The following is a 24,585-nucleotide window of genomic DNA, read 5'->3' as shown; positions in this document are numbered from 1 at the left end:
GTGAAATGCAGGCCTAGTAATGACAGGCTAACCTGTATTCAACTGATTTAACATGGAGGTATGTGTGGAAAACGAATTGGGGAAGAGGTGTCTCCTGATCACCGGGTTCATTACATATCACCAGCCAACAGAACAGAGTCATCTTTGTGTTGGAGAGGTTTATACTTTGACGGTAATTCTGCTTACAAAGCACCTGGTCACATGACATGCAGGGTATTGATGGGACAATACCCACACAAAACAGTATGAGTTGCAGCAAGTACCTTTTATTCTGCACATTGGGAGTTTTGAAAGATGCTTAATTATACTCGTGTGGTGGAGTGGAATCTGTAGATCAGATAGCTTTCTGTTATGACTCCACAATGTCTTTAATTCGTTCTTTAAGCTTCAGCTGAACATCTGGTGGTATGTTCAGTGGTTCAGGCCTGTAGGCATGAAAACTGTAGGGGAGTCTGCTGTTCATTCCAGATATCACCCACCCACAGGGCTGTACATGCTAGACCGATCTGTCAATGGGGCTCCCATAATGGGGAGAGTCTCCCCACCTTATAAGTCTTCAAAAGGTCATTACATGGCACCTGTCCCAATGTATTTACGGGAACTTGTCGTTGACCTTAAGGCAATAGGATCCTGGGTGATGTCATTCCATGATCAGGTGGCCCGTCTGGCTGCCGCCAGCCTCTTCCACAGCCTCTTCCCCTTGGAGAGCAATCCCTTTTTCCTCTTGGAGATTGGGTTTTGGGGGGCCATACTGGCCCTGATGGCAGGTAGGTAAGGGCCAGGACTGGGGGAGGCTGTGGTCTGGGGAGGCTCTTTGCTTTCCTGGGGCACCTGTGGGAGATAAGTATGGGAGGGCTTTCAGAGTGAGAACCCCACCATGACACTCCCAGTTCAAGTTTACTATCAGTTTGACAAGTTAGTGTCCAGAATGATACAGTGGTTCCCTGCCAATTAGCCTACATGGGAGCATCAGAGAACAGCTTTGCGAGGTAATAGTGTACTGTTTGTTGTATGGAGAGCCGGTGTACATAAACTCCAGTATACACATATCTGAACAGAACCAGAATAATCAATTGCTTGTTTTCCAAGCACTATATTCAGTTACCTAAACATCTGGCAGTTTCCTTCAACTCCATTGGTTCATGCTACTTGCTGCCTTTTCTCCCACCCCTTTAGCTCTTGTCAACTTTGTTTTTGTGGAACTTTTGGTGCGGAACAGGTAGGAATTCAGTGTTTTTGATGCACAAATTTCACCTTCTGGTTTTTGGAATGAAGTTGGTTCAGGAATCAAGGAGTAGATGCCTGTTACAACTCTAAGGTCTTTCTATGCTTCACCAGAATGTGTCAAAGTGACTTGCTCATTACTATGTGAGGCATGAGGTCAAACATTTCAATACTAATCTGTTCCCCATACATCTCGCCAGATCTATAGTGTATTGCTCAGCTGTTCTGTTTTGTTCATTCTCCTTTTACTCTTTTTGGATCAAACTGAGGTAATCACATGATCATAGTTCCAACAGCTATGGTCCGGCAAAAGTAGTGTGCTTACAGTTTGGGTGCCCGTCAGATGGATCTCAACATTGTCAGGCACTTCTTCAAGGAAGTTGGAGGGAACTAGGCCTCTTTGTCCATTTATTTCACCCTACAGGAGAACCCGGAGTAGAGAGAATCATCATGGTAGGAATTAACTCATGGCTCACGTCCTGATGTCCGCTGAACCTCAGCCCTTTGTTTCATAGGTTAATGTGCAACATGTATTAGTGCCTCATCCAGACTTACGTAGTAAAAGCCATCTTCATCAATTTCCCCCAAGATGGTTATGATGTCGCCTGCAGAGAAGGTCAGCTCGGCCTTTCAGCAGAGACAGAACAGAGCTCTGTGAGATTGATCAACGTATGAGTTACACATCAAAATAGTATCAGAAGGTCTTGTTGGGGGCCCCAGTACCTCCATGTCAGTATTGGGGGAGTTCTCCCTGGGGTCATAATCGTAGAGTGCCACCATCTTCCTCTTGGGTGTTGGGGGATGTCGACCACCTTGCCTCTTCCTATCTTTATGAACCAGAGTAAGAGACAGGGCAGGAAAAGTGTCCTGGATTGCCAAATGTCTCTGATTCACCCATCTGCGTATCACGGTTTAATGTTCACAGGCTGATCCTGGATCAGAGCACTGCATGCAGGTCAGTTACCGATTTTAGCTACTGGGGTGCTGAGGGGAAGGAAGCCCTGATGAACTAGCTGGTCTGTCGTATTCTTGTCCCCCGCTTCAATCTCTGCCACCATGTTGCAGGGGACGAGGCCCGTTCTACCATTAATCTCTCCGCAGTAGAACCCATCTCTGTCCTTATCACCAAACACCTGAGAATGGACCAGCCACTGTATCATGACAGGAAAGATTCCTGCTGCTCGCTCATTCGACCAGCTACAAGGCAAGCTTTTGGATTTTTCTTCATTGGGCCAGTTTGCTTGCATGCTGAGCTTTACCCTCTATTGTCAAACCTACCTTCAGGATCTGCCCCTCCTCGAAGGAGAGCTCCTCAACTGCCCTATCATGGTTGGGGGACATCGAGAGGGGATCATAATCAAACAGGGCGACAAATATCCCAGACGACTCCTTGAGCCTTGCTACTCCATCATGCTGTTGACCAAGGGCACCATCTACAGTGCAGTGGGAAAAAAGTATTTACAACTAAAACTTGGGGTGGCTGCATCGGAGACAGCTAGTTTTGTAAAGCTGGTCCACTGGTTCCTCCAAAGAGACCCACGTACCATTTATGTGCTCTGAAGATCCATTGTAAAATGAAGGCCATAACTTTCTTTGTGCCAGATTGGCATCAGAACAGGTCTGTTCTTTGGCAAGTGATAGGCTCTCCTCACTGTTACTCTCAGGAGTGATCTCTGTGGGAAGCACCCAATCAAAACTTCATGCATTGATAATTCTGCCTCTCCATATGCTGAATGTTAATAACATTCTATTATTGTACAGTCTGTTAAAACTGTTAGATCCCACAGAAGTACTGTGAGCAGCAGAATCTATAACTGCTTTTCTGAGTGGGGGAGTGTCCTCTGCAAGAGCTACTCACTGACCAATGGATGGGACCGTGATGGCTCTTCTCTGGTAGGATCCACTGCTACTGGCGGACCTTCGGTTTGAGCATGTATCCACTCGGGCAGACCGGCCCACACGGCGACAGCTCCCTAAAATCTTAAAACAATAAAAACTCCTCATATGGCAGCCAGTAATCCAGTACTAAGTTCTGATTTAAGTTGAACTGGTTTAGCCCACCTTAAGCACACTGCGGGGGTGGACACCCTCCTTGTCCATCACTGAGTGCAGCTCTTCCTCATCCTCCTCCATGATGGCGGACAGGTCTGAGCCCCGGCTGCTCTCACTGGGGCAGTCCACACTGTGCCCTCGCTGAAGCCAGGAGCAATGAAACGTTCTTGGCACTGAGAAGTAACTGAAACATTCTCAGCACGGTATTGCTAACTGTCATAATTATATGCTGGATATCCTTGAATTTTAGTGGAATTATTAAATGATTTTTTAATTTCAAGTGACTGAACTGACAGTAGAGTGTTTCATTTATCCAGCTTAGTCCAGTGGAATGTTTTATTGAAATGTTACTGTCACTGGACTGTTTAATTTACTGAAATCTTACTTTCATTGCTCTGTTTACACTAATTGGAATGCTTTTGGTACCAGATTATTTAAATTGCTGGAATGGAAGTGTTCTTACAAATGGATTTTTATACACAAAAACCACAAAAAAATTGTAAAAATTAATTTTGTTCCAGCGAAATACGACTTGTGAAGGTCCGTATGTGAAATACGACTTGTGAAGGTCCGTATGTGAAATACGACTTGTGAAGGTCCGTATGTGAAATACGACTTGTGAAGGTCCGTATGTGAAATGTGACTTTAAATCTTGCTTTACTTCATACAGTACATGGCTCACATTTTTCCCCATTATGTTCTGCTTATGCATGTAAGCACACATCAATATTTTCAGATTAAAGGGGCACTTTGTATATATGTTGTGTCTGGAGGTGCACAAGTTGGTCACCTGTCTTCCAAACTCGGAGTCTGTAAGGAACTCATGCACAGAAGTTCCTTTCTGTCTTAAGTTTTCATGCTCATGTTTATCCTCTTCTTCATCTGAGCTCTGAATACGAGTGCCATAAATCATCTAGCATAAAAAAATTGCAGCATATAGCTAGTGACTGTAGCCACACATTGCACTCTGGAGCACCACACTGACAATTGACCCAGAGCCCCCGCTGAGCCCAGGTTATGCAGCACGCCTCCATGTTAACAGGATGACGGATAGGTGGCACTCACAGTGCTCATGTTGGATTCTGCCCTCTGTGTCGCCTCTCTCGCGATGGCCTTGATGATTACATTGGGAATGGGGGCACCTTGAGGCTGCGGCAGGATCCTCTGGGGGGAAGGTGAGCGACGAGCTTGGAGGGGTGGAGCCTCCAGGGTTGGAGGCACTAGGGTAGGTGGTGGGTGACAGCCCAAAGCCCAGGGCTGGCTGGGTTCTGTGCATTGATGGGCTGGATCTACCTCCCTGTCCTGGCTATCACCTGATGGTTCGAACTGAGCCTGGGGAGTACTGTGCAGCGGGTGTGGTTGTAGAATGCTCTGGTGTGGCTGGAAGATGGGCTCACTCTGGGGGGTGGGGTTGGGGATGTGGGGGTCTGTAGAGATACTGGGGAGTGGCAGGTCAACAAGGCGGGGGCAGACTGGAAGTAGGATGTGTGGAGCTGGGGGCGGAGCAGGAGGCACCATCAGCCCCTGGCGGATGGTGGCGACCTCTGAATCCTGGGACTCGCCCTGCGCTGATAGGGTCCGAACCACAAGCTCTCGGACCTCAAGGTGCCAAATCCGGTTCAGTTCCACAGTTACATGTTCTGCTGCAGGATACATCACTTCTGCAATCTGCCGGGAAAAAAGTCATTTATTTCCAAAGTCACTCACACAGCTAATAAACGATTTTTCATTTGTGCCTTTTTTTTTTTTACCAAGCTAATCGCGTAAGAGCGGTTTCCCAGCACCACTAAACACGATGCTGTGTTATTCATGAAATGTCCACTAGGTGGTGACAGTGCATCACATAGGCCCCGTTCAAAGTGTGACCTGCAATGAACTGTGATTGTTATGCTGCCAGTTTACTCAAATGTTTCCTTATCACAACCAAAAGGTTTATGATACATTAAATACAAAAAAGATACTCCTATGTAACATCTTTTCATCTTTGTCTCCCTTGGCTTGTAGATTTATAGTAATTACTGAGAAATGCCACTTGATTCTATAAGTCCGTACATATGGTTCATGTATCACAGGTGATCCAAGCCCTACAGATGTCACACATGAGAATTCCAACATTCCTTAGATATAAAGCTATTGTTTCCGTGACAACGGCAGTGACATGCTGTTACCCTCTGTCCTCTGGTGCACACAGCGTAGCCGGTGACACAGGCACCATTGGACGTCCCCAAGGGTGTAAGCGCAGGTGGCTTCCAGCTGACATGCAGTTCACCTGGCGTCTGCCCGCACAGCACCTGCACCTTCTGGGGGGGCAAGGGGGGACCTGGGGTGGGGGGACAGGCACAAGAATAAAGAGAAATGAGGGTGAGAGTCCCGTCCACTTTAAGGTTATGATTGCTGGAACAGCATGTACACACACCGCTGGGGGTGGAGGGACAATTATTGGGCCGGCCTCAGAATAACAAAGGAGGTTTGTTGATTGGTTGTGGGTGTGCTGCAAATGTGAAGCTCCGAGGGAAATCCTTTATGATAAGACAAAACGTACCCCAGGGGCTGGTCTGACCCCACCCCCCCTTTCCTGAAAACTGCTCCATCCCCACCAGCGCTTGGGGTGAGTCAGCAAGCCCCCTTCAATCACGCCGAGACATCACATGGCACATGATGTGATGAAGTGGCAGTATTTATATTATAGTGTTGTATGATATTCCCAAAGGGGGTAGAGTTTCTGACCTGCAGGCAGTGTGCAGAGATCCAGGTACGCCGCTCTTTGCTCACGCTGCTCCAGCGGCAGCCGCCAGGGAACACGGTGCGGCCGTGCCACCACAGTGACCCGGTACACTGTCATGGGGCTGAGTCCACACAGCCGACAGCGGTATCGACCTGGGCCAAGCAGCACACGCTCGACCCCATCCAGCAGCACCGCGTGCTTGTAGTTGCTGTCGCAGGGCCACCAGGACAGATCGGCGGAGTGCTGAGTGACATTATGGAGCTGCAGATGTGCCGGAGCCAGGACCACACCGTGACCCACCAGCAGGCTGCAGCGGAGCTCATCGGAGACGCCGTGTTGCGTCACACAGCGGATCGAGATCCGATAGGCCTGCGCCGACAGCTCCAGCTTCTCAATCAGCAGCTTGCGGCGGCCCGTGGGGGGCATGCGGAAACGCACCTCCTGGTCCACAAGGACATCATAGGCGCTGATGGCCGTCTCGTTGGCGCCGCCCCCCTGGCCTGCCGGGGGCTCCCAGCTCACAATCACACTCCTCGCCAGCTGTTTGATCAGGGTGATTCTGCGAGGGTGGGGTACAAGCTCCTCCTCCAGCTCATCAGCATGGAGGCTCCGCCTCCCCTCCTCCCTGTCAAGCTCCGCCTCCTGGCTGTCATCAGAGCCTGGGGTGGGGGCCGCATCCTTGTCCTGGACAAAGTCCACATAATTGGAGGGTACCAGGCCCCGCTGGCCATCGGGCAGCTCCCCTGAGACACAGAGACGCAGCAGATCAGGTGGCCTGTCACATCCCAGCAGAGCAATGCACAGACATTACCCAACATCAGGAACAGGCCTGTAAGCAGGCACCTGGAAAAAGCCCGGAAACAGGACATTCAACGCCACCTTACTGACTGCACGAAAAACAGAAAAGCCACCCAATCAGCCAAAATAACAACACTTGTACAAATACACACAATCATGCACTATGGACATTCACATAATCAACACCCCTCTTTAAGGTCACAGGGCAACCGGGCCTGATCAGACATATCATGCTGCACAACCTCGGTAGAAGCCATCATCATCCATCGTGCCATAGATGTAGAGGTACTTCCCAGCCACAAGAGGGAGCTCTGCCTCCGGGTGGTCATTGGGGCCATCATAAGGGTTATAACTGGAGGCAGAAAGGAAGAGTGCAGCGTGTCAGGTATGTGGGCAGCACTGAGTAACAGCATTGAGACAATCACCTTCATACAAACTGAAAGGCACACTCAGGGACTGAGGATACACAAGGGTGCCAAAGTGACTGAGTCGCTGGACAAGGTGGTAACAATGGCATCCATTGTTTCCATAAAGGAACCCCAGCAGAAACATGCCTTGCCATGACTTCAGCTTACCTGTAGCGAGCGGTGCAGAGACGGACTTTGCCTGTGAATCGGGCCTCAGACCTTGTCGTTCTGCTCAGGTCACCGTCCATCTGGCGGGGGCAGGCAGAGGGTTATAGCCATCTTAAGAGTGTTAGGGTATGATGAGCACATGATGTGGGTGATTATATGATAATTAATTCCAGGTCACACATACTATTGTCATACCTTTTAAGATCTTCAGTAAATGGCTAAATTTCATATGACCATAGCTGTCAAGTCTCCCGTTTTGGCCGGGAAACTACCGTATTTTACCCCTCTTTCCCGCCGTCCTCCCGTATTAGTATTTTCCCGTAAATCTCCCGTATTATAATATCATTTTTAAAAAATTCCTCTGCCTCTCTAAACTGAACTGTCAGTAGCCTCGAGAGAACTGCCTTTACAACTGCATTTACAACATTAACCAGGTCATAAATGCGGAGGTTAAAATGACAATGCTGTGTGCCAAAAACAACGTTACTTTCACCTTCTGTGACGACTTCAACAAGGATACAAAGTCTGCAACAAATCTGTATAATAAGTCATTAGTGAATGCCAGAGAGCCACATGAGTGAACATGAGAAATTACAAGAAAATGTGTAATGAAAATAAAATGTAAATGACAAGTGGTTATTTTAGATTTCTTGTACACCTGTCTTAAAATGTAAGGGATACTGGAGCTTGGTTGGGGTGGTGGGGTGGCTCGCGGTGGGTGCCGGAAAATTTCCATTATTTTCAAATTCAAAACTTGACAGATATGATATGACAGAAGTACACATCAGCGGGGCAGCCATGAAATGCTCAGTTTTTCACATCACGTGACAAGTGGGATGAACAGGGTGGTCAGAGACATCAGGTCACGGGTCAGCAGAGCCCCCGGCGAGCGGCAGACCACTGGACATCAGAGCGACGGGCTGAAACCCGGGACGCACTTCTGGCTGGGAATCCCGCTGGGGGCTGGAAGACCCACCCAGGGCTGGGGGGGCTGCCTGAGTCCTTCCTTCACTGGTCGGGGTCCCTGGTAGGAGCTTGGGCTTCAGCCACCGGTCACCAGAATTTGTGTGGCCTGGAGTAGCAACACAGACACATTGGGCAAGTGGCCATATTGATGGTAGGGCAGGTTAATGCAGCCCTACACAGCCAGGTAGGTACTGCAGGTACCATGGAGCCGCAGAAAATAACACTTTCGCTGCTTTGGGTCGGTCTTATCATAACATATTCATCACTCATTTTACGCTGAACTGAACCAAAACAGATAAATTCTTTATTGGCCATTTAAATTTTTCCCTCTTCGATTGTCCCCCATAGTGCAGCATAGCTGGAGCTAGAAGTTAAGGGCCTACAGGCTTGTGATCATTCTGCTGAGGCCAGGGCTTGAACCAGTGACCTTCTGATCCCACACACAGAGACACAGAGCCACTATGCCAGGGATGGGCAATCTTATCCAGAAAGGGCTATTGTGTATGCAGGTTTTTGCTGCATCTCCCATATTAGGTTACTAATTACAGAAGTGATTGGCTGAAGGGTCCTCACACCTGGGTCTGAGCAGCTGACCTAAAGGTTACCCCAAAAACCTTACACACCGGCCCTTTGCAGACCCCTGCATTAAGGTGGCTTACCTTCCTCAACCTGGGAGGCTAGTCCATTGAGAATATGAATCAGAGTCTTATCCACGGGACCAAGCGGTTCGTCTCCAACAGTGTCCGCCGTTCCAGACTGCAAGCAGAACCTTTCCAGCTGCTGGTATAGGAGGCTGAATTGCTCAGCTTGAGACTTACACCTCATCTCCAGTTCCTGAACCCTGGCCTGCAGTGGACAGGCGACAGACAGAAAGAGCAGAATGCAGAGGTAAAGATGGCACACAGCGATTAGATGGAAGGATGGATACACAAAAAACAGATGTTTGCAAACAACACCAAGTGCTTAACGCCCGATTTAACATCTAAACACTCGCTATCACAGTGCAGTGCTGCCTGCCAGTGACTGTCTGAGGACGGAGCAGGTAGCACAGTATAACACGGACATCATCGGCCTGACATCAGCTAACAAGCCTGTTGTGAATTTTCCCATGTGAAGAGCCACATGCTTCTGCAGGGAACAGAGGATTTCCAGTAGCACCCCCCCCCCCCACCCCGACGCAGATCACAGAGCCCCCAGTCACCACCACTCGCATCACGTGGCTGTCACCAAGGCAACAAGGCTGTGTTCCAGCAAACACATGGTTCTTTATCTGTCTGTGTATATTCATTGGGGTGTCTCCACATATTCATCAGGGGGGTTGCATACATATTCTACATAGAATATCTGTTGATGTTTGCCAGTGCATTTCCTTCATTAAGGAGACAAAAAGGTCCGTTGCTCTAAACATCACCATTGACCTCTCACCTCTCAGCTCTGACTCACCTCTAGCTGGTGCACCGTGCCGTCATGCTCCTTCTCAGCCTCTATCTGAACCTGCACCCTGCCCTCATGCTCCTTCTCAGCCTCTACCTGAACCTGCACCATGCCCTCATGCTCCTTCTCAGCCTCAACCTGAACCTGCACCGTGCCCTCATGCTCCTTCTCAGCCTCTACCTGAACCTGCACCATGCCCTCATGCTCCTTCTCAGCCTCTACCTGAACCTGCACCGTGCCCTCATGTTCCTTCTCAGCCTCTACATGAACCTGCAACGTGCCCTCATGCTCCTTCTCAGCCTCTACCTGAACCTGCACCGTGCCCTCATGCTCCTTCTCAGCCTCTACCTGAACCTGCACCGTGCCCTCATGCTCCTTCACAGCCTCTACCTGAACCTGCACCATGCCCTCATGCTCCTTCTCAGCCTCTACCTGAACCTGCACCGTGCCCTCATGTTCCTTCTCAGCCTCTACATGAACCTGCAACGTGCCCTCATGCTCCTTCTCAGCCTCTACCTGAACCTGCACTGTGCCCTCATGCTCCTTCTCAGCCTCTACCTGAACCTGCACCATGCCCTCATGCTCCTTCACAGCCTCTACCTGAACCTGCACCATGCCCTCATGCTCCTTCTTAGCCTCTACCTGAACCTGCACCATGCCCTCATGCTCCTTCTCAGCCTCTACATGAACCTGCACCGTGCCCTCATGCTCCTTCTCATCCTCTACCTGAACTTGCACCATGCCCTCATGGTCCTTCTCAGCCTCTACCTGAATCTGCAGAGGACACAGAGGACACACTCTATGCCCTCTATACAAAGGGACATGCATGGCCAATGACCTTTTAATGATCAAACAGTGACCCTCACTTGAGCCCCCTCTCCCCTAACCCCACCTGCCGTTCAAACCAGATAATCCACCCGAAGCTAAGCAGGTTTGGGCCTGGCTAGTACTTGGATGGGAAACCAACTAGGAAATTGGGTTGCTGCTGGAACAGGTTAGCCCATCCTGTGCTCTGTGTGGATCCCAATGCCTCAGTGCAGTGACAGGGACACTGTACTGAAAAAATGGTGCCATCCTTCAGATCTGAAGGTGTGGTGCCTTCTGATGGAAGCATGCCAACATAACACCCATTTTCAAAAAAGGGGATAGAAGTAATTTGTCAAACTATAGGCCAATCAGTCTAACTTGTATAACTGGTAAAGTTATGGAGGCTATAATCAAAGAGAAAATGGTAGATTACCTGGACTCAAATAACATTTTGAGGGATAGCCAGCATGGATTAAGGAGAGGTAGATCCTGTTTAACAAATCTTTTGGAGTTTTTTGAGGAAGCTACTCAGGAAGTTGATGATAAGAAGGCCTATGATGTCATCTACTTAGATTTCCAAAAGGCTTTTGATGTTGTCCCCCACAAGAGTTACTTAAGTTACTTAAACTCAAAGCGACAGGTATTTTAGGAACTGTAGCGACCTGGATTGATAACTGGTTAACAGATAGGAAGCAGCGAGTAGTTATAAGAGGCACAATGTCACAGTGGGCCTGCGTTCATAGTGGGGTACCGCAGGGTTCAATTTTAGGACCACTATTGTTCCTAATTTACATAAATTATATAGACACCAATATATACAGTAAACTGGTGAAATTTGCAGATGACACCAAGGTGGGTGGTGTAGCAGATACTGAACTAGCGGCTCAGCAGCTACAGTGGGATCTTAATTTAATTAGTGACTGGGCCGATACCTGGCAGATGAAATTTAACATAGACAAATGTAAGGTACTCCATGTAGGGAGCAGAAATATAAAGTACAGGTATTTTATAGGACCTACTGAAATAAAGGTAGCTGATTATGAGAAAGACCTTGGTGTGTATGTTGATGCTTCCATGTCTCATTCTCGCCAGTGCGGGGAAGCAATAAAAAAGGCCAATAGGATGTTGGGGTATATCTCCAGGTGTGTGGAGTTTAAGTCAAGGGAGGTAATGCTAAGATAATACAATTCCTTGGTGAGACCTCACCTAGAATATTGTGTGCAGGTTTGGTCACCATATCTTAAAAAGGACATTGCGGCCTTAGAAAAGGTGCAGCGTAGGGCCACAAGAATGATTCCTGGTTTTAGAGGAATGTCATACGAGGAAAGGTTAGTTGAGCTAAATCTGTTCAGCCTCAAGCAAAGGAGGCTGAGGGGGCACATAAACCAGGTCTATAAGATTTTAACAGGTTTGGATGCTGTTCAACCGAATAGTTACTTCAGCATTAGTTCAAATACAAGAACTCGTGGCCATAGGTGGAAATTAGCGGGAGAACATTTCAAACTGGATTTAAGGAAGCACTTCTATACACAGCATGTAGTCAGAGTATGGAATAGTCTTCCTGATAACGTAGTGCAAGCTGAATCCTTGGGTTCCTTTAAATCAGAGCTAGATAAGATGTTAACAACTCTGAGCTATTAGTTAAGTTCTCCCCAAGCGAGCTCGATGGGCCGAATGGCCTCCTCTCGTTTGTATAGTTCTTATGTTCTTATGTTCTTTTGAGACAAAAAAAAATGAGGTCCTGATTCTGTGAGATCATAAAAGATCCCTGGGTATCTTTCAAAAGAGTTGGGGTGGTACCCTGATGTCTTAGCTTAATAGTCCACTGTGGCCCTATCAAATCAGGCATCCGAATCATCCCCTATACCTAACTGGTGAATTCTCTCCTGCCTCTTTTCCACATTATCTACTGTGTGGTGAGTATACTGGCACAGAATAGCTGTCGTGGCATCATCCAGGCGGGTTGCTGAAGGGTCCCCAGGGCTTTGGGTATTGTGAAAAGCACTGTATAAATGCAACTTTCATACATTCATACCCCCCCAAATAGACATTCTGTAGCTCACCTTCTGCAGATGTTTGATCTCCTGCTGTCTGGCATGAAGAACCTCCAGCGCCAACTCGTGGTCTTTCTCCAGCTGCTGTTGCCTCTCTGCAGCCTCATGCATATGCTGGGGAGAGGGTAAGGGAAGCGGGAGAAGCGGGGGCAGCGGGGGTGGGGTCAGTAAGCATGGAGTGTGTCCCAGTGTCTATCCCACTGCCAGACACTATGCTGACCCCCTGAGGCTGGGGGATGTATTTCCACCTGCTCCAGCTGCTGTAGCCTGCTCTGCAGCTGGCTCCTCTCCCTCAGGGCAGAATCTCTCTCCTGAATCACAGAGGTACAGGTCTCCCTGAGCTGCTCATAGTCTGACTTCACCTGCAGGTAGAAAGGTTGCCGGATCACCCAGACACCACGTGAGAACCACAGCCAGACACCACGTGAGAACCACAGCCAGACACCACGTGAGAACCACAGCCAGACACCACGTGAGAACCACAGCCAGACACCATGTGAGAACCACAGTAGAACCAGATGCGAAGAGCTTCTGACAAGCACATCACCTGATGATATCAAAAGCAGGTAATATGCCACCTGTCACCTATCACCTGGATCTATGTCACCTGCTTCTCACAAATGTATTACATCAGTGATTCTCACCCGCTCATACTGCGAAGCCCTCTGGATCTGGCTGGAGAGCTCTTGGTTCAGACGACTCTTCTCCTGCAGGGCTTGTTGAAGCTCATTCTTCTACAGATGGAAATGGAGACAAGCTTACAAGCTTGATCTCTTCACACAGGAAGTCATTCTACTGCCATCAGATAAATTCATTTGTCAATAATGGCTTAAAAGAGATGAGAAGCAGGAGAAGCATCTCAAAAGCACAGTAACTTCTACAGGTGTTGGCTGAGACTGCGGCCCAGTGTGAAGGAGGAAACAGGCATGGGGGTAGGGGGAGGAGAAAGTAACAATTTCCATGCCAACCACCAGCCCATAACCATCCTGTGCTGCATGAAAAATGATCTATAAGTCTAATGGAATCAGCCTCCCTCAGTCAGACCATCCTCCCCAGTGGGATCAGTCTCCCCCAACAGGATCAGCCTCCCCAGAGGGATCAGCCCTTCCATAGCGGGATCAGCCTCCCCCAGAGGGATCAGCCTTCTATAACAGAATCAGCCTCCCTCGGTGGGATCAGCCCTTCCATAGCGGGATCAGCCTCCCCCAACAGGATCAGCCTTCCATAACGGAATCAGCCTCCCTCAGCGGGATCAGCCCTTCCATAGCGAGATCAGCCTCCCCCAGCGGGATCAGCCTTCTCAGTGAGTTGAGAGCTGAGCTATATGGTCAGCAAGCCAGCTGCCAAAGCCAAGTGCAGGCGTGCGGGAGGAGGCACACTGTCACACGCTCCCACGAACACGGCAAACGGCGCGGGACGGCACTTCAGCACACGCTCCCACGAACACGGCAAACGGCGCGGGACGGCACTTCAGCACACGCTCCCACGAACACGGCAAACGGTGCGGGACGGCACTTCAGCACATGCTCCCACGAACACGGCAAACGGCGCCGGATGGCACTTCAGCACACGCTCCCACGAACATGGCAAACGGCGCGGGACGGCACTTCAGCACACGCTCCCACGAACACGGCAAACGGCGCAGGACGGCACTTCAGCTTGATCACATTTCCTCATTGCAGTCAGACTATCATTGTATGCAAACCATTAAGTAACACCTGCAATACTCATGGGTAACCGATTACAGTATTCACAGGTAATTATATACAATACTCATAAGTAATGACTCATGATAAACACATTTACACGTTCACAACACTCACTGTACTACAGATCAACATACTCAAATAAAATACTCACAACAGACAGTCCTGACCAGTCCCAGGCAATAGAGTGGCATATATGAATATGAGTAATGACAGGCAGATTTAAAGCTGCCACATCCTCTCTGTGAGTGCCTTCATCAGCTAGTGCTGAAGCCGGCTCCTCACACACACTGCAGGTGAAACGAGAGACAGGGAGCTGAGGAGGACAGCTGGGTATGTATCTGTACACCTGTGTAACTGTGTGTACCTGTGCTGGTCTGTACGCCTTTGTGTCTGTGAGGGTCTGTATGGCTATGTGTCTGTGTGTACCTGTGCTGGTCTGTACGCCTTTGTGTCTGTGAGGGTCTGTATGGCTATGTGTCTGTGTGTACCTGTGCTGGTCTGTACGCCTGTGTGTCTGTGAGGGTCTGTATGGCTATGTGTCTGTGTGTACCTGTGCTGGTCTGTACGCCTGTGTGTCTGTGAGGGTCTGTATGGCTATGTGTCTGTGTGTACCTGTGCTGGTCTGTACGCCTTTGTGTCTGTGAGGGTCTGTATGGCTATGTGTCTGTGTGTACCTGTGCTGGTCTGTACGCCTTTGTGTCTGTGAGGGTCTGTATGGCTATGTGTCTGTGTGTACCTGTGCTGGTCTGTACGCCTGTGTGTCTGTGAGGGTCTGTATGGCTATGTGGCTGTGTGTACCTGTGCTGGTCTGTACGCCTTTGTGTCTGTGAGGGTCTGTATGGCTATGTGTCTGTGTGTACCTGTGCTGGTCTGTACGCCTTTGTGTCTGTGAGGGTCTGTATGGCTATGTGTCTGTGTGTACCTGTGCTGGTCTGTACGCCTGTGTGTCTGTGAGGGTCTGTATGGCTATGTGTCTGTGTGTACCTGTGCTGGTCTGTACGCCTTTGTGTCTGTGAGGGTCTGTATGGCTATGTGTCTGTGTGTACCTGTGCTGGTCTGTACGCCTTTGTGTCTGTGAGGGTCTGTATGGCTATGTGTCTGTGTGTACCTGTGCTGGTCTGTACGCCTGTGTGTCTGTGGTCATTTATACGCCTGTGTGTTTGTGCCAGTGTCTGTCCCCTCCCCGCTCTGATGCGAAGCAGGCATTGATGAGACCGCCTAACAAACTAAGCCAATCACTACGCTGGAATTCCTGACTGGCAGCTAGAGTGGAGATAAGAGTGAGAGAAGGATGTGGAGCGCAGACTTGGCACAGACACAGACAGGTAGCCATTAGTATGGCTGAGATGGACACGGGTCCAATCAGATTTCAATGACTATTTTTATTTTCATTGATTTCACATTGATTTTCACATCTCCCCATTTGCACTGCTGCAGAGGGATGTTTCTGTGTAACCTGTCTGTCCCACCTTACAGGTTTCATCTTCATCTTGCTCTAATCTAGGGCTGCTTTACTGTTATCTTTCATTAATTACTGACAGAAAATTACCATCATCTCTCCTTCATCACCCGTTTCTCAAATGTACCTTAAGGTGCAATGTCTTCAGGAATGTGACACCACAGTCTGCCGAAACAGCAGAGTGAATTCTCCCTCATCAGAGTGTGACTGCGCTGATCTATAGCCTCACAGTCCTACAGATCTACAGTTCCACAGTCCTAAAGCTCAACAGCCTCACAGTTGTACAGATTTGTTGCCTCATAGTCCAACAGATCTATAGCCTCACATTCAACCAATGTACATCCTCACAGTCCTACAGATCTACAGTCTCACTGTACTACAGATCAACATTCTCACAGTCCAAAAGATCTACATCCTTACAGTCCAAAAGATCTATAGCCTTACAGTCCTACAGATCTTCAACTCCACATTCTTACAGATCAACAGATGTACAGTGCTACAGATCAACAGTTCCACAGTCCAACAGATCTGCAGTCACACAGTGCTAAAGACAGCAGCAAGACAAAACGTCAATACTACAAAACCCTTTAGAGTACAAAAAACTGGACCTAGGCTCTTTAGTGTACTTTACTGAAGACATCAGCCACGTCTAACTCAGCTGATGTCTTCATGCGTGGCATTAGTCCCCCCCCAGGGAGACTCACCAGGGAGCGGCACTGCTGCCTTTCATGCCTGAGGGTTGCCACCTCCAGCCTGAGGCACCTGTTCTTTTCCTCTAGGAGGCGCCAGCGCTCTATGCTCTGGGGTGGCAGCACCCTGAGTTGCTGGGTTGGGAGGTCACTCCGTAGCTATGGGGCCAGGTCCATGGGGGAAGAAAGGAAGGAGAGAAAAAGGGCAAAGAAAGAAACCAGGGGGATGTATGGAAGAAAAAGAAGTGGGAACCAGACTCCAGACTTTACTTTTTATGCATCAGAAGGTGGGGCTGTTTCCTCATGTTGGCCAAAGCCTTCTATGATGCCAGTATGCATGCTCTCCTGTGCTTACATGTTCTTTTCCATGTTTTTGTGCTCATTTTTCAACCCACATTGTAAAGACACACAATGCACATGATCAGAGGAACCGATGTTGGTCTTGGTGTGTGACTCTTTGAGTACTCTTTTGTAAAAAAAAATGTATTTATCAGTTGGCAGCAACTGGGGTTAAGTGCCTTGCTCAAGGACTTAAAGGCAAAATCATACTGGTAGCCATGGGATATGAACCAGCAACCTTCTGATCACAGGCATTTCTTGTGTTTATCTTCAGTCTTGTTTTTATTTATATTTATCCTTGTACCTACTGCTGTGTTCTGCCTGTAAGCTGCCATACAAAACTTCATACAATGTCAATAAACTGCTGTCTTATGTTATCTCTTACAGTGTCCCAACCCACAAAGACTTTACTGAAGCGAGAGATCTAAGTAATACTGTTTACTTAGCAGAATAACGTGAGTAATACTATTTTCTGAACAGAATTATCTGAGTAATTGTCATGTTGGCAGGCAACAGAAGGAACAAAGGATCCAATGTGCGAAATACCCGTCAATATTCCAGGGGGGGTGGTCCCATTTCCCTATTGTTGCGCAATACCGATCTTGAGACCCCCTTAAAATTTTGCTTTTGAGGTCTCATGGGTTAATCGGGGGTGTCAGACCCCCCATATTTCGCACACTGTAAGGATCCAATCTGCAGCCTTTACAGACATAACCCCTGCCCCTTTATTTATGGTGGGAATAAGTGCTGAAGATCTTGGGGCCGCATTTATAAAAAAGTTGCATAGAAACCATCTAACATTTCATTTCTGAAAAGTGCGTGTGAGTCAGAGAAAATGAACGCAAGCAGAAAAAAAAATGTGTGTACGCCACTTTCACAGATGTGCAATCTATAAATCAAGAATGATCCTGAAAATATGCACCGCTGAAAACCAATGCATGTGTGTGGGGTTTAGGGTCGTGAGACAGACATATTGAGTGCCCAGCAGTGCCCTCTGCTGGCCAAACAGGAACAGGCGGAGGTAGGATTTGACAGTAATACTGCTTGCTTAACGTGTATTTGAGGCTAACTAAAAAGGAAGGGTTACTATGTCTTTTCGGTGTATGCACACAACCTTCGGAACAATCTCCCATTTAACATCAGCTCATCAATTACTTTTTTCAGATCTGGACTGAAAACCCACTTGCAGGCTGGCTTGTGCAGCAGATTAACAAAAGTCTATTGTTAATCTCTGCTTTCTCGCTCCTGTGGAGTTATTGTTTGTTCAGGCACTATTATTGTACAGTTTGGTCTTAGTCAGTAGTTACCTGCAGATTTTGTACCGCACTTTTATAAATTTCATTTGTTTTTAAATGTGCTTTATAAATGGGAAAATTTACTTACTTGCTAATACTGTTTACATACTTTGCCATCCATGCTTGCGAATATCTCATGGTGTGTTTTTGTTGATATTCAACCTTCATATTCAAATCTATAGTCTGATACACTATCTGGACAAAAGTATTGGGACACCTGGCCATTACACCTACAGGAATTTCTAAATCCATAGGCATCAATATGGAGCTGGTCCCCACTTTGCAGCTATAACAGCTGCCACTCTACTGGGAAGACTTTCCAGAAGATTTTGGAGTGTGCCTCCAGGAATTTTGCCCATCCATCCAGAATTGTTGCTCCCACAAAGTTGGAAGCATATAATTGTCTAAAATGTTTTGGTTTGCTGAAGCAGTAAAAAAACCTCCCTCCAATGACACGAAGGGCCCCAGTCCAACCCCTGAGAAACAGCCCCATACCATTATCCCTCCTCCACCAAACTTTACAGCTGGGACAATGCAGTCAGGCAGGTAATGTTCTCCTGGCATCTGCCAAACCCAAACCCAGATGGAGTGGTGCTTTACACCACTCCATTTGACACTTGGCATTGTGTTTGGTGATGTGAGGCTTGCATGCAGATGCTCGGCCATGGAAGCCCATTCCATGAAGCTCCCAGAGCATGGTTTTGTACTGGGGTTAATGCCAGAGGAAGTTTGGAACTCTGCAGCTTTTGAGTCAACAGAGTGTTGGTGATTTTACGCACTATGCGCCTCAGTGCTCTGCAACCCCACTCTGTTATTTAATGTGGTTTGTCACTTCATGGCTGAGATTCTCTTGTTCCTAAACGCTGCCACTTTGCAATAATGCCACTTACAGTTGACAGTAGAATATCTAGCAGAGAAGAAATTTCATGAACTTCAAAGGTGGCATCTTGTGGCAGCACCACACTTGAGACTCACCTTGTCTCTGACGCGTGGGTGGCCTGCGCTCCTCCTAGAGATGAGTGACAGCTGTCTCTGAACCCACAGCAGCTCCGCCCGGGATCTCCTCAGGAGCTCCTCCACATCCCGTGACCTCTGACCTCCCATAACCTCCTGCAACTCACATGCGGGACCACGGATGAACAGGATGCACAAATATGAGAGCACAGAGCACCCCTACCGAGGGGAAATTACATCATTTCCTGTGTGTCATACCATCACAGTAGCGCCTATGTGACAATGGCGATCTGGTCTACTGTGTTCCAGGCAGTAAACAGTGTGCCTCCTGTGCAGGGATGTTAATCTCTTACTTCCGTTCACTTACATAACGGATTATACTTCAGCCAAACTGAAACGAAAGCACTGCAATTTGTCCGAGCTGCTGAGCCAGAGCAAAGGCCTTTTTAAGTCGTGCAGTGAGATCAGAGTGCCAGGGCAGTCCCCATAAACATACACCTGACAGAGCAGCTCTGAAGCAGCCCCACACCACTTCACGGAAACCTTTCGCTAATAAACCTTCTAAACTGAGGAATGTAATTTCTCTTTCATAGGGGGCCAGTCTCTTCACACGCTGGATGAGTGCAGGTCACATTTCTCTCCTGCCTTCCACCAGGTGGTTCTTAAGCTCCCAAACATGGTAAATGGGCTGCATTTATATAGTGCTTTTCTACTCCTACGAGTACTCAAAGCGCTTTATAATTCATGCCTCACATTCAGCATCCACACTCACATTCATACACCGGTGGCAGAGGCTGCCATGCAAGGCACCAACCTGCACACCGGGAGCAATTTGGGGTTCAGTGTCTTGCTCAAGGACACTTCGATGGGGTCAGGAAGAACCAGGGCTCAAACCTGCAACCCTCTGGTTGCCAAACGATCTCCTGCGCCACCATCTTCCCCAAACACAAAAACATGCAGTCACAGTAGTGCAGTTCGTAACCCTGCCTGCAGATGGCGGTCTCACACAGCATGTGTGGTCACACCAGGAACCTGAGGTGACAGGCTGGACATCTCACAGGATGAGCGTACCTTTAGGGTGAGCCGGCCCAGGCAGGGGCTCGAGCTGCCAGCCTCCATCGGGGCCATAGTGGCGCCTCCAGGCCTTCTGTCTCGCTGTCTCAGATGGAAAAGATGTCAGAGAAGAAAACAAACCGCCATGTTTTCCTTCTCACCTTATCAGCATCACATACCAGCTCAATACCTGAAGGAGGAGGAAGGTAAGCAGTACAAAACACAACTAGTAGAGACAATTGATGATGATGAGAGCAACGTTCTAACCTCACATTCGCGTAGTACGTACATTTAGCCAAAGTAACATACATTTTTGAGTAGTACGTACATTTATCCAAAGTAACATACATTTTTGAGTAGTACGTACATTTATCCAAAGTAACATACATTTTTGAGTAGTACGTACATTTATCCAAAGTAACATACATTTTTGAGAAAGGAGAGTCATTCAGGCTCTAGAGCAATTGGGTTTAAGGCTCTTGCTCGGGGGCCCAACAGTGAAACCACGTTGCTGGCCAGAGATTTTGAACTGATGACCTTCTGATCACAGGTAGGGCACCTAAACCAGCATCCAGGATCCGACTCGGTACCCTGAGCATGTGCTTGCATGTTAAGGTTCTCATCCAAGGTCACATGTGGTGTGTAAAAGGCAAAAAACGGCAATGCCACCCCTGCCGGTACTTCGGCCTGGTAGAACCGCCTGGTAGAACCGCCAGTGAAAACCCCAAACATGTTGACGTACCTGAGCCGATGTCATCTAATTAATGCCACAATGCTGACGTCTTACACTATGGGGGTGTGCGGTGGAGTCAGATCCTGGGGGCGGGTGGGGTGGAGTCAGATCCTGGGGGCGGGTGGGGTGGAGTCAGATTCTACAGGGCAGGGGCTCAGCTGTTTCTGCTCCTCCTCCAACGTGAGGCGGGTTCCTCCTACCGACATAGACAGAGTCTTCTTACTGAAGTGGTTAGCACCCCACCAGAAATGAAAAGGGTGTTTTCACAACAAATACGTGTACACTCACACAACCAGATGTGTGTGCACTCACATGTGTGAAAAAAACACAAACACCAGCAAGCATAAGCAAGGAGAAACCAAGATATCATCGCTTCACCTCGGCTTTGCAGTGGATGTGAAATTATATTTACTCATGTAGAAATACTATTAATAACTGCTGTTTTGTATTATTAAAAGCAAATATAGATGAGGCTGCAATAATACTGCATCCATTCATCCATCAATTTTCCAGACTCACTTGTCTTATGCAGGGTCCAGCCTCATAAATGCACGGTACACTTTACTGAAGAGAGCAATAATACTCCAGCCTCATAAATGCACGGTACACTTTACGGAAGAGAGCAATAATACTCCATCCTCATAAATGCACGGTACACTTTACTGAAGAGAGCAATAATACTCCATCCTCATAAATGCACGGTACACTTTACTGAAGAGAGCAATAATACTCCAGCCTCATAAATGCACGGTACACTTTACTGAAGAGAGCAATAATACTCCAGCCTCATAAATGCATAGTACACTTTATTGGACAGAGCAATAATACTCTAACCTAATGAATGCACAGTACATTTTACTGAACAGAGCAAAAATACCCCAACCTTATACATGGTGCACTTTACTGGACACAGCAACACTTTGCTCATTCTCTTTACTCTTGATGATTATTCAGCTAAACTTAACACAGTGATTAAAAATCTTGGTGTCAGTTTCATACAACCCCAGTGTTTGCTTCCCTCTCAAGGGGCAGCTTGTCCATCTGTACTGGGCTGTAGATCATCTTCCTATCAAGCTCTGTAGCTAAGTGTTTTCCGGCAAATACTTGGTATTCTGAATCACCCGCAGTCATTACGTCCACATTAAAACCATACTTGGTCAGTTTAGCTTACAGGGATAGGGATACTAGCTCTGGGTAGTTACTCAGCCAGTTCCTCACCTGGATCATGCTGCATAGCTGGTCCTACTGAAGCTTCTGTGTGCTCCTCGCCCTGCTATCTTACAGACATGCTCATGAACTGCCTTGATCCTTCCCCCTGCTGGCAACCACACCAAGTGAATGAATGGGGGGGGTGGTGGGGGGTCCAGCATCTAACAAGGCTGAGAACAACCCAGGATGGGGCACCAACTCATCACATGGCACACTCACACACCATTCACTCATACAGGCACTTTGGCAACTCCAATTGACCTCAGCATGTTTAGGGGGAAACCGGAGTACCAGGAGGAAACCCCACAACGACACGAGGAGAACAAGCAAACTCCACACACCTGGAACCCTGGTGGACACTTGAACCCAGGTCCCAGAGGTGTGAGGCAACAGTGTTAACAACTGCACCACCAGGCTGCCCCCAATTATTATTATTATTATTATTAGTAGTAGTAGTAGTAGTAGTAGTAGTAGTAGTAGTAGTAGCAGTAGTAGTAGTAGTAGTAGTATTGTACTGCATTCTCTCTAAACAAATGTGCTTGCTTTGCCTTGCACCTCTGTGTCACACTCTATTCCTTCTTCTGTCTCTCCCAACCTTTCCCAGGTATCTTACCTGTACCACAAGTGGTCTTGAGAAGAAGAGGCCAGATCCACATGTTGTGCTGATCTTCCTGATGCATCACCAATGCAATATCACCAATGATTTATCACCATGTATTGTGTCATTACCGGTTTCTAGGTACTCCTCCATGCCTGAAGACTCCGTCTGGACCATGTGGACTGCCCATAACCTCTCCCTGTGGCTTCCCTCTGGACAGTCAGGAGTCCTTCCTCTCCCTGTGGCTTCCCTTTGCCCAGTGAGGAGTCCTTCCACTCCCTGTGGCTTCCCTTTGCCCAGTGAGGAGTCCTTCCACTCCCTGTGGCTTCCCTTTGGCCAGTGAGGAGTCCTTCCTCTCCCTGTGGCTTCCCTCTGGTCAGTGAGGAGTCCTTCCTCGCCCTGCGGCTTCCCTCTGGCCAGTGAGGAGTCCTTCCTCAACCTGTGGCTTCCCTCTGGTCAGTGAGGAGTCCTTCCTTGCCCTGCGGCTTCCCTCTGGCCAGTGAGGAGTCCTTCCTCACCCTGTGGCTTCCCTCTGGCCAGTGAGGATTCCCACCAATGCACAGTACTCTATCGTCCCTCACTGCTCCCCATGTCTTCCTAGAAGAGCCACCTGAGTAGAGCAGAGAGGTCCAAGTTCCACCTCCACCAATGAAAATTGAACCCAGAGAGAAATGAGAAACAGAAACATATAGACCCCTAACTTTGTGTACATGTGTATACTGAATTCTGGTACTAATGTTGCACAGCAGAAGGAGAAAGAGCCTGTTATCCCTCTCCCTCACTCTCTTCATCTCTCTCCCCTTCTCTCTGCTCTCTCTCTCATCCTCTCCTGCTCTCTCTGTATTTGCTGAGTACTTGCTGTGCCGCCATCTGGCACCACGTGGGTGGGGCACGGCTAAGGGACACAAACTCACATCCAGGTACCCCCCCCCCCCCCAGTGCTGGGACCCTGAAGGGCCGCTGACATACACCCGGTGCTGGCCCCCCACGCCGCCAGGCTGTGAGCCAGAATGGAGCCAGAATGGAGCCAGAATAGGAGCTACATGAAACTGGGGCACTGGAGCCAGAATGGAGGCTGCATGAAACTGAGGTACTATGAGGCAGAAAAGAGGCTACATGAAACTGGGGCTCAGTGTGTGAGAATGGATGCTGCATGAAAATGAAGAACTGACAGCCAGAATGCTGGCGGAATGAAATTGCAACACTGAGACCCAGAATGGAGGCAGAATGAAACTGAGGCACTGAGATCCAGAATGGAGCTAGAAGGAAAGCTGCATGAATATGAGGTACAATGAGCTAGAATAGAGGCTACATGAAACTGGTGCACTGGGAGCCAAGATGGAGGCTGCATAAAACTGGGGCACTAGGAGGTAGATTTAAAGCCAGATTAGATCAGTGGTACTCGGAGCCAGGAGGGACCTGATGGTGACGATGACCAAAATAGAATAAAGAGAAGAAGAAGCCAAAAATGAATCTTGAGAGAACCAAAATAGAAGCTGGAGTGAAAGACACCCTGAAAATGGAAGCGCTAAGAATATCCCTGTGAGCTGTGCCTGTGGATTTTCCCGCTGGCCTACCAGGTGAAGCAAACCCCTGAGTGCAGCATTGCATGTGCGCACTGTCCCATGTGTCACCAGGATTAATATCATCTCTGACAACAGTGTCCTACAGAGGCCTACTGTGGCCAAGGATGGTTTATCATAGACTATAATTCAGGGTATGCAGTGTGACTCTAGAGGCAGCTGACAGGAACCGGCGGGCCAAGCGGAATGCGGCTTCGGCAGTCGAAGAGGCAAAAACTCAGGAGTTTGGCGAGGCCATGGAGAACGACTTCCAGACGGCTGCGAGGGTATTCTGGTCCACCATCCGGCGTCTCAGAGCGGGAAAGTGGTGCAGCATCAACACTGGACTC

The 24,585-nt window shown here is 48.4% G+C and overlaps 1 protein-coding gene across 6 annotated transcripts; it reads right to left on the bottom strand.

Moving 5' to 3' along the window:
- Positions 1-143: 143 nt before the first annotated feature.
- On the bottom strand, positions 144-23,488 carry LOC111859004 (RIMS-binding protein 2-like). Of its 6 annotated transcripts, none has more exons than XM_072713889.1 (24): positions 22,689-23,488; positions 20,152-21,062; positions 19,102-19,236; positions 16,508-16,651; positions 13,280-13,369; positions 12,884-12,997; positions 12,645-12,749; positions 9,000-9,186; positions 8,313-8,446; positions 7,375-7,454; positions 7,042-7,151; positions 6,004-6,744; positions 5,445-5,596; positions 4,342-4,944; positions 4,067-4,189; positions 3,286-3,417; positions 3,087-3,204; positions 2,769-2,897; positions 2,503-2,657; positions 2,189-2,357; positions 1,948-2,051; positions 1,780-1,851; positions 1,550-1,642; positions 144-831 (listed from the first exon to the last, which is right to left on the bottom strand). In XM_072713889.1, the coding sequence occupies exons 2-24, from the start codon at positions 20,206-20,208 to the stop codon at positions 652-654; spliced, it is 3,927 nt and encodes a 1,308-aa protein (XP_072569990.1). In that variant the 5' UTR covers positions 20,209-21,062; positions 22,689-23,488; the 3' UTR covers positions 144-651. The 6 variants fall into 6 exon arrangements, with proteins under 6 accessions (XP_072569990.1, XP_072569991.1, XP_023697052.2 ...); XM_072713890.1 differs by having other exon boundaries at positions 22,805-23,488; XM_023841284.2 differs by lacking the exon at positions 22,689-23,488 and having other exon boundaries at positions 20,152-20,235; positions 20,876-20,900.
- Between the last annotated feature and the right edge of the window lie 1,097 nt (positions 23,489-24,585).

This window comes from Paramormyrops kingsleyae, chromosome 7 (genome assembly GCF_048594095.1).
Source record: "Paramormyrops kingsleyae isolate MSU_618 chromosome 7, PKINGS_0.4, whole genome shotgun sequence".
Lineage (NCBI taxonomy): Eukaryota > Metazoa > Chordata > Actinopteri > Osteoglossiformes > Mormyridae > Paramormyrops > Paramormyrops kingsleyae.
This window is presented reverse-complemented; position numbering and strand designations above follow the sequence as displayed.

Bases quoted from the DNA above. Each gene is read 5' to 3' on its own strand.
- LOC111859004 (XM_023841284.2), bottom strand. The intron at 12,998-13,279 runs GTGAGAATCACT...TTCTACCTGCAG, and splicing joins GGGCTTCGCAGTATGAGCGG to GTGAAGTCAGACTATGAGCA. The intron at 6,745-7,041 runs GTTGTGCAGCAT...TCTGTGTCTCAG, and splicing joins TGATGATGGCTTCTACCGAG to GGGAGCTGCCCGATGGCCAG.